The 13,211-nt window shown below is 36.4% G+C and overlaps 1 protein-coding gene across 2 annotated transcripts; it reads right to left on the minus strand.

Annotated features, from left to right (window-relative positions):
• Nucleotides 1–8,444: 8,444 nt before the first annotated feature.
• On the minus strand, nt 8,445–10,737 carry LOC132164208 (Galactose oxidase/kelch repeat superfamily protein). 2 transcript variants are annotated; one of them, XM_059574650.2, is made up of 2 exons: nt 10,575–10,737; nt 8,445–10,325 (listed from the first exon to the last, which is right to left on the minus strand). In XM_059574650.2, exon 2 carries the CDS (start codon nt 9,864–9,866, stop codon nt 8,763–8,765), a length of 1,104 nt encoding a protein of 367 aa, XP_059430633.1. In that variant the 5' UTR covers nt 9,867–10,325; nt 10,575–10,737; the 3' UTR covers nt 8,445–8,762. The 2 variants fall into 2 exon arrangements, with proteins under 2 accessions (XP_059430633.1, XP_059430634.1); XM_059574651.2 differs by having other exon boundaries at nt 10,418–10,737.
• Between the last annotated feature and the right edge of the window lie 2,474 nt (nt 10,738–13,211).

Consider the following 13,211-nt stretch of genomic DNA (forward strand, 5'->3'; position numbering starts at 1 on the left):
GTTAGGCATGGATGTATACTCTAACTCTTTTCTTTCCTAAATGATTTAGCATGGTGTATACTAAGTTGTTCTTTAGAAAAGCATATATTCTGTGAAAATCGACAAACACATGAGGCCTAGGGCATGGGTGTATACTCCCAGTTTCCCGTGTTAATTAACCCAAGAACCCGGTGTGGATTCCTTTTGTTACTTATATTAAACCCAGGACTTGGTTATCCAAATTGATTTAATTAACTTGTCCATACCACATGCATATAATGGCCAGTCACATACAAATGAGGAATTCATGAAAATAGAAATTAATCAAGTTAAATATCATAACAAGATCATCACAAAGACGTCAATATTGAAATATTAAATAAGCATAATTATGGCATCAATCTAGCCCGCCTAAAGAGTTAATTACACATAATGAAAATAAAACTAAAATGAAAAGGGAAAGAAAGAACCGAAAGGTAGCATCCAATTCCTCTCCCCAAAGTTGTGCCTTTTCCCAAGATGATGATTCTTAAGGTTTAGAGGTCTATTTATAGGCTTTACAAGTCCTTGACAAACTAGTAAACCTAGAAATTTTGTAGGGTTTTAATCCTATTACAATTTGGAGTTGGAAAACCCTAATATGGAAATAGTAGCATTCTGGCCGCAGCTTTGATGTGGCACCAGCACACAGGTGCGCTCGATCTTAACCCGTGTGCGCTCAATCGCAGGTTTGGGATCGATCCTGTGTGTGTGGCACTCGATCGCAGATGGCTGCTTCATGCTTTATCTTCTCGGGTAGTGCACTCGATCGCAGTTCCCTGCGATCGATCGCAATGGCAGGATCTCCAATTTTTCCCATTTTCTCTCTTTGAGCTCAAATCTTCCAGATTTACTTCATTTTCTTCCAAAAGCCTAGAAAAGCATGAAAAACACAAAAAGGAACTAAAATGGCATGAATTAACTAAAACTAAAGGATTAAAACATGTAAGTTAAGGGCTAAAAATATGAATATTTTAGCACTTAACACATCCCCAAACTTACATATTGCTAGTCCCTTAGCAATACAAAACAAAAAAAAATCAAAAACGAAAAACAGAGAACAAAATGATAAATCCATCTTTCGTAGGATGTATGATTGCATTTAGCATATGCAGCAAGCCTTTTAAACCCCTAGGAATTCCCTAGTGGACGAGTGAAGTCTCGTGAAGGTTTTCCAAAAATGTTACCCACAAACATCATGCACAGTTCATGTTATCCCAAAAATTAAAGTATCACTTCAAGGTCATGATTCTTATTAATTAGCAAACTTAAAAAGATGAACTCCATCTTCACAATGAATTAGAATCTTAAAGTTTAAGCACTTACAAAAGATATGTGAAGGCATCACAAGTTCGAAATAGTGTAAAGTGAACTAGTACATAAATATGAAGCTTCCAATTATTTCAAATGTGCAATGTCTCAATATCTCAAAGTTCACTAAAATCCCTATTAGAATGAACAACAATGACATATATATATATATATATATATATATATATATATATATATATATATATATATATATATATATTTGGTCAGATTGTGCAATGTTTGGTTCCCTTAAGCTTTCTAATTGACCCATGTAACTAGTGTTAAGTCAATGACTCTCAAACCAGATGGTTTTATGGCATTAGGTATAGAGACACCCCTAGGACTTACTAACTCGAGTCAAAAAAGCTACGAAACCAAACTAACCATGACATTAACCAAATCAAAAAATTTTACCTTTTGACGTGAACACTCAATGCTTTGAGGCAAAAGGTTCGATTATTCAGTAAAAAGCTTATCAGTGATTTTTTTTTTTCACACACACACACACACACACATATATATATATGCCAAAGTAGTCATCTAATAAATCATCCAGTTTCACCCAAAATATAGAAACACACACATCAGATTTCATGTCATACCCCACAAATTATGTGCTAATGTGTTTGTGTAAGATCAGATCAAACATGTGAATTTCCAACTGTCCTAAGCAAGTAACCAAACTGAAAAACTCAATTATCAGATCATGTGTTCAAAATTTTAAGGTCACTAATGAAATCAAATCACAATTTTTAAGATCAACCAAAATTTTAAGGCAAACATGAACATGCATATAATTTTTTTTTTTTGGGAAAAGTCCACTTCACCCCCCCTGAAGTTTCAGAAAATTTTCAATTTGAACCTTAAAGTTTAAAAATTAGCAATGTACCACCCTAATGTTTCAAAAATTTTCAATTTAAACCTTCTGTTACTAATTTCCGTCAAATTGGACGGAAATCTCTAAAATTACATAATTACCCTCAGGCTTTTTTTAAAAAAATTTCGTCCAATTTAACGGAAATTAGTAACTGAAGGTTTAAATTGAAAATTTTTGAAACATTGGGGGCGGGGGTACATTGCCAATTTTTAAACTTTGGGGTTCAAATTGAAAAACCCTTGAAACTTCAGGGGGGTAAAGTGGATTTTTCCCCTTTTTTTTTCTTTTTTTTTTTAACAAACAACAAAAATAAAATAAAACTGGGATTTTTTTTTTTTTTTTCATAAACAACAAAAATAAAAATAAAATAGAACTAGGACAAAGTGTGTGTAAAGTGTCTCCCATACCCTCAAACTTAAATTACACATTGTCCCAAATGTGTGTATAATATGAAAAGATCTTACCCGGGAGTAGGACAAAACTGTCTAGAATAGCATGGCTCATAGCATACCCCCAAACTTGAACTGAAGCACACTTGTCTCTTCAAAACAAAATACTAAAATAACAACAGAAAACAAAAAGAACTAAAAATAAAAATAAAATAAAAAGGATATGCTGTGGGGTGCCTCTCATGAGCGCTAAGTTTAACGTCTTCAGCCAGACTTTGGTACTTTAAACTTGAAACACCAATCTTTCCTTCTCTTGCACCAAAGGAAATGAATCTTACTGCAAGGTGCTTCCGTATGTCTATAGATCGGGGAAGACCACTTTGAGTTTTCTCCAACAGTTTCTCATCCAAGAGGGAATCATGAACTGAATAATACTTAGGGAATTCATCTATCTTGATGTCCTCAATTTGCTCATCACATAGCCCCAATAGACTTCTCTTTTGGATTCTTAGTAATTCGGGAATAGGAGTTCATGTTGAAGAAGTCTTAGTACTCTTTTCCTTTCCCCGATGTAGCTCCTCTAGAACCTCAGTTTGCTCATCTTCTTCTTCCACCTTGTTGTTCTTAGAAGTGGAATCCAATAAGGCCTCAGCTTGCTCATGTATCATGTCAAGGTCCAGATCAAATTCATATTGAGCAAAGTGCTCTTCCAACGGATCCTCCAGACTTGGCTCACTAAACATCTCAGCTTGCTTGAGGAACTTGTCAAGATCCAAGTTAAACTCAAATTGATCAAAACGCTCATTCAATGGATCCTCAAGACTTGGCTCATTAGAAGCCTCAGCATACTCAAGTAGCTTGTCCAGGTCTAGGTCACCTCCAAATTCATCAAAGCACTCTCCCAAAGGATCCTTAAGACTTGGCTCATTAGAAGTTTCAGCATGCTCAAGTAGCTTGTCCAGGTCTAGGTCACCTCCAATTTGATCAAAACGCTCTCCCATTGGATCCTCAAGACTTTGCTCACAAAAACTCTCCTCAACAGTTTCTTCTAAACTAGCATGCGCTTCTTCTAACGCATAATTCTTCAGAGGAAGTGTCTCTTCTTGGTATTGTTGAGGTGGAGAGGAATATGAATAGTCATATATGGGAGATGGTTCCTTTTCATGAGCTATTATCTTGAAAATGGATTGCCTCAGACTGGGACTAAGACATGAATATGATTGACCATAGAACTGTGGAGATGACTCCTCTCCATGAAGTTGTGGTGCTTGAATTTCAGGAGCTTGAGCTTGCCACGAAAGATTAGACTGTTGGCTCCATGACGGGTTATAGGAATCAAAATAGTGGTCGGTCCCTGGTCTAGAGAACGATGTGTTCTTATACCCAAAAATTTTGTTAGAAATTTGTCTTATTATAAAACATTCTCTAACATGATGATAAGGGTCATGGCATAAAGAACATGGTCCATGGGGTGTCGGAATGACTCCCCACATGTGTGAAATTAAAAATAAAACCAAAAAGTTAAAATTAAAAAGGGAAAATAAAAAACGAAATTTAAAAATAAAACTTACTAATATGCAGACTTGAATGACCCTGCATGAAACAAAAGAAAAAAAAAAATCAGATTTATAATTAGTGCAGTTACTGTGCTGCTCTCAGGATGTGCAATCGATCGCACCATGAGGTGCGCTCGATCGCACTGGTGCGCTCAATCGCCCTGGTTGGGCGCTCGAGCGCACCTCCAGAGGTAAAATAGGAACTGCGAAAAAAACTAAAAAAACAGAAAAATTTAAAACAAAAAAAAATTAAAGGAAAAAAAAATTCCAAACAAAATCAAACAATCTCCGGCAACGGCGCCAAAAACTTGTTGTGCCAAATACTACCTAAATTAATAGATAATATTTAATACATTTTAACTTGCAAGTGCACAAGATCAAACAATAGTATAGAGCAGCAAGTACGAGGTCGATCCCACGGAGATTGTTGATTTTATCTAGAATTAATTAAAAATATCAACTTGTCACTGAATTGATATTGTAAAAATAAATAAATAAATAAAAAGATAAATGAAAAAGGTAAAGGCAAGGCTTTGATATCCACCACTAATCATACTTAAATAATATAACAATATATCAATGATTTGATCATGTTATATCTATTTAATGTTTATCAACCTAAGGGCATGGGTGTATACTCCTTAAGTTATAGATTTTCCTAAGCAAACAAGTTAGGCATGGGTGTATACTTTAACTCTTTTCTTTCCTAAAGGATTTAGCATGGTGTATACTAAATTGTTCCTTAGGAAAGCATATATTCTGTGGAAATCGACAAATACATGAGGCATAGGGCATAAATGTATACTCCCGGTTCCCCATGTTGATTAACCCAAGAACCCGGTGTGGATTTCTTTTGTTACTTATGTTAAACCCAGGACTCGGTTATCCAAATTGATTTAATTAACTAGTCCATACTATATGCATATAATGGCCAGTCACATACATATGAGGAATTCATGAAAATAATAATTAATCAAGTTAAATATCATAACATGATCATCACAAAGGCGTCAATATTAAAATATTGAATAAGCATAATTAGGGCTTCAATCTAGCCCTCCTAAAGAGTTAGTTACACATAATGAAAATAAAACTAAAAAGAAAAGGGAAAGAAAGAACCGAAAGGTAGCCTCCAATTCCTTTCCCCAAAGTTGTGCCTTTTCCCAGGATGATGATTCTTAAGGTTTAAAGGTCTATTTATAAGCTTTACAAGTCCTTGACAAACTAGTAAACCTAGGAATTTCGTAGGGTTTTAATCCTATTACAATTTGGAGTTGGAAAACCCTAATATGGAAATAGTAGCATTCTGGCTGCAACTTTGATGTGGCACCAGCGCATGGGTGTGCTTGATCACAACCCGTGTGCTCTCGATCGCAAGTCTGCGATCGATCCTCTGTGTGTGGCGCTCGATCGCAGATGGCCGCTTCATGCTTTATCTTCTCGGGTAGCGCGCTCAATCGCAGGGAACCTGCGATCGATCGCAATGGCAGGATCTCCAATTTTTTCCATTTTCTCTCTTTGAGCCCAAATCTTCCAGATTTACTTCATTTTCTTTCAAAAGCCTAGAAAAGCATGGAAAACACAAAAATGAACTAAAATGGCATGCATTAACAAAAACTAAATGATTAAAACATGTAAGTTAAGGGCTAAAAATATGAATATTTTAACACTTAACATAGGCCATCTCTTGATCATGGAATTGTGGAGCTGATTGACGGTTTGGCCACGTTTGTGGAGAACGTGGCTGCTGCTTTGTTCTCGGGCACGTCTACACGTGGCTTGGTTCAATGCTGCAAGCTTGACCATGTTCTTTTAGTGAATGTGGCTTTCCTCATTGTACCTTCCTTTCCAGTTTTACCCTCGATGGGCCGGTTCAATCTTGGCCTGGGCCTTTTACTAGTGGGCTGGGCCCATTGGATTTTTATTGGCCGATCCATTACCCAACAGGATCCTTTCCAAGGCTGTGGTGTAAATTACTGCAATGGATTGCGTTGTCTTTTTGCCTGTTTTGCTTATCTATAATTTTGATATGATTTTACTTTTTTATATATATTATCTTCAAACGTATTACATTGCCTGTAATTTGTTATAAATAAAAATAAAAATAAATAAAGATTTTAGAGGGATTATTTGAAATGTAAATGCTTTAGACCCCACAAACAGAATGGTAGCCCATGTAGGGGTGTCAAAAAATACCGGGAAATTGGGGAACCAGTTCCGGTTCTGATTTTTCACACCCGGTTATAACCGGGGTATCCGTTAAATATATAATTATATATTAATAACCCTAGGGTGTTTATATTTGTTTGGTTGATGAGAAAGTGTAGGAAATTTGATGAAAAAATTTAGGGTTTAAGTTTTGGGTGATGGGGTAAATGATGGGTTTCATTAATTTGATATTTTGGGGATTTTGAGTTGTGGGTTCCTCACTTCCTTTGCTTGATTTTGTCTATCCTCTGTTTCTCATTGAAAATCCGATTATCGACACATCTAGAATAGGATCTGACAGCTAATTGTAGATTTAGGATCCGATTTCCTCATGTTGTAAACATGCATTCTGATGATAAAAAAAAAGGGGTTGACCTACGAAACTCAGTTAAATCAAAAGATACAGTTTCTACAATTCAGCTCATATCACCAAAAGCCAAAACTTTGTGAAACAAAACCATCATAAACTAAAAGCAATAGAAAGAGAAAACATATAGAGGCAGTGCCTGCACAAGTAGTATCTGTAGGTATAACACAATTTAACACATTACATGAGAATGTATCTATAAGACTTATACATAACTGTATGAGCGACATTACATACAAGGATTTCACAGGAAAAAAAATCCAAACCATGAGAAAAAAATAAAATAAAATAAATAAATAAATAAATTTAAAAACCCAGTTATCCGGACCTACAAACCAGAACCAGTCGGTTAACCGGGACCCGGTTCCGATTTCTCAAAACCAATAACCGAAATACCTCGGTCTGGGTTTTCAGTTTTGGCCAATAACCAAGATCAGGGACCGGGTGGACACCCCTTGCCCATGGCAAAGCAATTTCCTAACCGATGTATTCACACGTTGATTGTGGAAATGGTGGGCTCTTAAAACCGTGTATATGATCTTACATCTCTTTTAATCATATTTTTTGCCCATAAAGAAAGCTTCGCATAAGACAAAAGGCAAGGGTTTGATTGCATTGCTGTCTGCTGAAATAGTAGCGTTTTTGTTGTTTTCTATGTATTATTCCATGAGAGTCCAATGAAAATCACAGTGACCACAACAATTTAATGTGACTCATCCCATCCCAAACTTTCCGACTTTCAAACCACAAAACAGAATCAGTCATCAATTTCATTCATTTTTCCTGTAATTTGGACCGTTGTAAGTCATTTCACAGAAGAAATCAGCAATGGGAATAAATAGCAAAAAAGAAAAAAGGCAAACCGATGGTATTGATTATAGTTTACTCATGTCCTCTGCGCAATTATCTCACACGTTTGAACCCACAAAAACAGTCTGTAGCCACAAATCATTTGGGACACAGTTTCACCACACATCATCACCCCAAGCCCTCAATCATAATATGGTTGGTAATGTTTGTTGCATATTATTTGCAGGTCCACCACATTATTGAAATGAATACATGTTAAAAAGAGCCCAACCAACAACAGTTTTTGCATGGACGATATTTGAGAGAGAATGGGAAACTAGATAAGCAGGAGAACAGAAACATTGAACCTCAACAAAAGGGCCACTTTAAGAGTGGAATGAGATGCGTGTAATTCACATCTTACCACCTCATTGGAACCTCATCCTGACCACCACATTGTGGAACACATCAACCTAGGAAAAAAAAAAAAAAAAAGCCCCTCAACTGAGCTGAAAACACATGTATATATGGCCCCATAACCTGGTATTCATAAACTTCAAAATGCCAGCCTAAGTGAAGAATAAGCCAGAATCCTCACCACTATAAATTCATGAGTGAGCCAATTTATTCTTGAGTTGCAGCCTACAAAGCTCTTTAGTAAGAGCTGTGTCTCATGAGTTTGAAAAGAAAAGAAATGAGCAGTTACGAATAAAAGTATACACAACTACAACTTTTACAAGACGGAATGAAGCAAAAGTTACCTAATAGCAAAAGTATGAGTAGTGCGGGCTCTGTTTCTACAATCACTAAGATACACCTAGTTATTGGAAGAAAACATTTCTTCCTTTTGGTGCAGAAAATGTGCAGTAAAAATGGGAAAGAGCGTGAAGCATTAAAAGATCAGGCACCAAAAATTGAACATCATATAATTATGTAAAAGGCTTCTCAATTTATTGGTATAAATAAGTTGGCTGTGGATGAACTTTGACAGTTAAGACAGACAACAAAGCACTAACAAAGTGACTCTACTTAGTCCCTCAAAAGCAAATAAAATGCAGAAACATGAAAGTAGAAATGCATTCAAATTCAAGCATGTTAAGAAAAGAACACCAAATTTTCAGCTAGACAAAAGCTATCTCAGTGACAATTAATTCTAGTCAATAAGATAAATGCACACAGAAGCACCCTCAAGGCCCAGGTGGAACTGCAGATACTGGAACCTTCCTTTCAGTCGATCCAACATATCTTCAACAACCCATAATGGCACAGTTGTACACAAACACACCAACATGCTCTTTCACACCAAGAACCTTCCAATCCAAGGTTCCATCCTTGATCCCAGAATCAGGAGACCAAGAGTTGAGCACAATTCCTTCACCTTCGGGACCTCGTTGCCCGCCCACCACAAGAAGTTCCTCTCCACAAGCCTTGAATGCCAGGCCCCAGCCATTTGCCAAATCAGCCCTGACTGGAAGCCTTCCCAACACATCCCAGGTGTTCTTCACTTTGTCATACTTTTTAACCATGTTGGTCAAATGCTCTACTGCATATAACTGGTTATTCACAACTGCCACAAGAGGAGGAGCCTGAGTGGCCCTATTGGCAAATGGATACATATCATCTATTTTCCGCCATCTTCTCATCTGAGGATCATACTCCTCCCCACAAGTCAATGAAGCAGTGGGATTAGCCATTCCGCCCACTCCGCCAATCACGTAGAATTTGCCATCCATAAAAAAGCCTGAGCATAATCTACGCGGGGTGTGCATGCTGGGTAACATTTCCCATGTACCTGATGAAGAGTCATATAATTCAGCAGATTGCAAAACATTCCCAATTTTATCACTGCCTCCAGCAACAATAGCAATCGAACCAAGGCTACTTGATCCGAATAAACAACGAGGGCGGTTCATCCCCGGACACTTAATCCAACTACAGTGTACCAAACTATACTTCCAAATAGCAAAATCCATCAACTCACGACCAAAGACCAACAATTCACTACCCACAGCCAAGGACTCCTTATCAGCATGGTTAAAACACTCATCGCAAGGCATTTTAGGCAAAGTCATCCATTTCTTTCTCACAGGATCAAATGCCTCCCACCCCCTTGGATCACAAACCAAATACACCCAATGCTCCACAAACCCCAACTGCTTTCTCAACTCATATAAACACCCACTTTTAATTAAATCATTAAACCTTGTATTAATACATGATAACGAAGCATAGTCGGATCTACTTGCCAAAGCAAGGCAATTCAACGCAACATCATCAATAAGACCCGGGAGAAGCGAATCACTTGATCCGAATCGACATCGGCCATCATTCACTCCTCCCTCTGAATTCATTTTCGAAATAGCAGCGACTTCCTCCTCCACAAAAATAATCCCCACAAGCTTTGATTGTTATGTCAAAAACAAATCTTTACTATACCCCCCAAACAAAACCAATCAAATTTCTCATACAAAACTCAATCTTGACAAAGGACTCCAAAAACTTCTTCTATACCACAATTCCTAAATATGCTTCCAACAGCCCGAAAACAAATACCGAGCTTTGCACGCAATCGGTCTCCATGTGTTTATTCTTTCCATCAATTCAACAAATTAACGTATACCCGAAAAGAAATTTTCCATTTTTTTTTTTCCTCACATTCACCGAAACTAATGCAATCTCAGCTCAAACAATCGACTATGGAAACACATGCATCCTCTCTATAAGATTCAGAGTTCTGATTATACCACCGAGTTATATGGATTTTCCGGCAAATTTTCTCAGCTGATTTCCAGCAATCCAAACAGAGTTATCTGAAATTCAATGAAAAACGAGAAATTAACACAAATATTACAAAACACGCAAAAGTATTCGGTTTGAACAGTACAAGAAGCAATAATAGTACTCCATTAGTATTGCACAGGATGTTCGGATCCGGATTGAAACACAGAAACGCTATTCGGATCCAAATCGGATGATTATTCGGATCCGCCTTGGGCGGAGAGAAACAAAACGAACAGAGTTCGGAAGAGAGGATGAACGTTAAAAAAGGATGCCCGTACCGAAAAGTGTGAAAGCCGGGTCGGATCTCAGGACTCGGGTCGTCGCATATTGAGCCGGAAAATTGTTTCCGCCGAACATGTCGCCGGAGTCCGGCGAGTGAGAGAGAAAGGAGATACAGAGTGGTCTGAGATAACTTGGAAGAGAGACTGGGTTTGTTGAAAAGTGGGGGGTGGGTTATAAAAATGAAAAATATTGGGTCTGCTTGCAGTAATGACCCTACTTTTCTTCGTATTTGTGTATTTGTACTTTGTTTAATTACTATAAGCACTTTTTAGTTCTTATCTTGTATGGTCTTTTGCATGACCATTATTATTATGGTTTATTTAATTAGGGTAATGGGTGATAATAGCTCACATTAAACCAATTTATTATATTATCTTTCGGTACCCATTTATTTTCTTCATGGTGGCACTGTCTTCACGGCAGAGAGAACCTTGTATAAGAGCAGTTTGTAGAGTTTTTCTTTTTCTTTTTCTTTTTTTAAAAGAAAAATGTTTTGACATTATATAAATATAAGAATTGTTTTAGACTTTGTAAGAGTATTTTTCTCACTTCTATCAAGTAAATTTCAGGAACATGTGCAAAGCACACTCTCTCAGGCTAACCCTTTGGCGTTTACTATTTGTGCCATGGGTTGTTTGTTAATGTATTTATCTTAATAACAAAAAAATAAAAACACAAACAATGTGGCTTAGGACTTGATTTTAGAAAACGCGGTTAAACATTTAGCAAAATTACAGTTTAACCTTTTAAATCAGAGTTTAGTCTTTTAAAATAGTGTATTTTCAAAAAGTCAGCTCTTTGCCAACGATGTGCTTTCAAATCACAATTTTTTAAAAAAATCAAATTCCAAACAATTTATTAAAATAGAAAAACACTAATGTTGATGATTAGTGTTTTTCTCACTCCTATCAGGTAAATCTAGAGAACATGTGCAAAAGCACACTCTCAACCCTTGTCGCTCGGGCCAATCCTTCGGATTTTACTATTTTGTGTCATGAGTTGTTTGTTAATGTATTTGTCTTAATAACAACAAAATAAAAACACAAACAACGTGATTTCGAAAAATGCGGTTAAACATCTGGCAAAATCACAGTTTAACCTTTTAAGCCGGAGTTTAGTCTTTTAAAATAGTGCATTTTCAAAAAGTCGCCTATTTATCCACGCTGTGCTCTCAAATCGCAAAAGCAGTTAATCAAAATAAAAATTGTTGTGATTCGAAAAATTAAAAACCCAAATATATATAAATAGAAATTACCCAAATCACAAGGGATATTACTGCAACTAAGGCTTAAAAAGTACAAGTAATTCAAGACACATGCAGAGGGACATGAATGTGAGGTATGTATAATAATAATAATAATAGAATGAGTTTGGAAGAAAAAAGGATTATAAAGAGAAAGTGACTTAAGTGGAAGAAAAGAAAGGTGATTGGGTTGTCGCCACACTTCCCCCTCCTCCCTCCTATTAGGCCTAATGCAAATATATTAATCTTATACATCATGGGTTAGTGGTAAAAAGATATTATTAAAAGATAAAAGTCATAGAAAAATGAGAAAAACGATAAAACTGACCATCCCACGCCGCAACAAAAAAGGATTTGACCACTTCACATCTACACCAAACTTTTCAAGCTTCATCCCAAGCCATTGCAATTTTTGCAAATATATATATGAAACTGGTTTTTAGTTTTGTGTTTTGTTTACGTTGTTTGTTTGTTTTTTTGCTTCTTTTTTGTTGCCGTTGTTTTGTTGCGGAGACTTTTACAACCGGAGAGATCATAGTTCTTCTTATCTAATGGCTTCGATTCGAAAGTCAGCAGTGCTCCTCTTTTAATGGCATCCAATCTGTTGTTGTTGTCGTCGTAGCTTTCAAGCTTGCCAAACTCTTGACATGATTCAAAATTTATGCGGCCTGTTTCTTAACTTTTAGCCTATGATACAAAGAATCGTGTCATTTTTTTTTTTACTCATTTCTTATTTGTTTTTTTTAAAAAAAAAAAAAAAAAAATTAAACACTGTATTTATGTTTGAATTTGTTGTCGAGAAGCCTACCACCACCTTTTTTTTTTTTTTTTTCTAATTAAAAAAGACAGGCATGGAATACCAACGGTAGCCTTGAAGTCTGACCAAGTCATATTCTAGTCCAGCCTCATCAAGACATTAGCGATATTCAAGACACTTAATACTAATAAGATTAAGAATTCCCATTTTGGCCGCCTAATGTTTTTCCCTTTATCTGCCCCAATTCTTCTCCTCCAACCATAATCATTAATGTTTGATGCTGTTGTTTGAAACTTAATTGAAATTTTGACACATACACACATGGTAGTACAAAAGGAAAAAAAAGGCTACATATAGAGAACACTTTTTATCCGGGCCTTAATGATGGATGGTCCGACCTATAACCAAATTTATTCGCCAAGTCATATGCTACTCTATCAGCTTTTTCAGTACAATTGAACCAATTCTGTAGGCCTTTACTCCCAACATATCGATCCACACTTGCAAGGAATTTTAGGGTATCCCTTAGATTCCATCCATAGCTTTCTTTAACTAACTTCAATTCTATTCCATCATAATTTTTTTTTTTTTTCCATGAAAATAAAAACCCTAGTATAAGTTTTCAATGTACAA

The sequence above is a fragment of the Corylus avellana genome, chromosome 8 (genome assembly GCF_965113065.1).
Source record: "Corylus avellana chromosome 8, dhCorAvel1.hap1.2, whole genome shotgun sequence".
NCBI classification, from domain to species: Eukaryota; Viridiplantae; Streptophyta; class Magnoliopsida; order Fagales; family Betulaceae; genus Corylus; species Corylus avellana.

Coding starts and splice junctions, on each gene's coding strand:
- LOC132164208 (XM_059574650.2), bottom strand. CDS start 9,866: ATGAATTCAGAGGGAGGAGTGAATGATGGCCGATGTCGATTCGGATCA.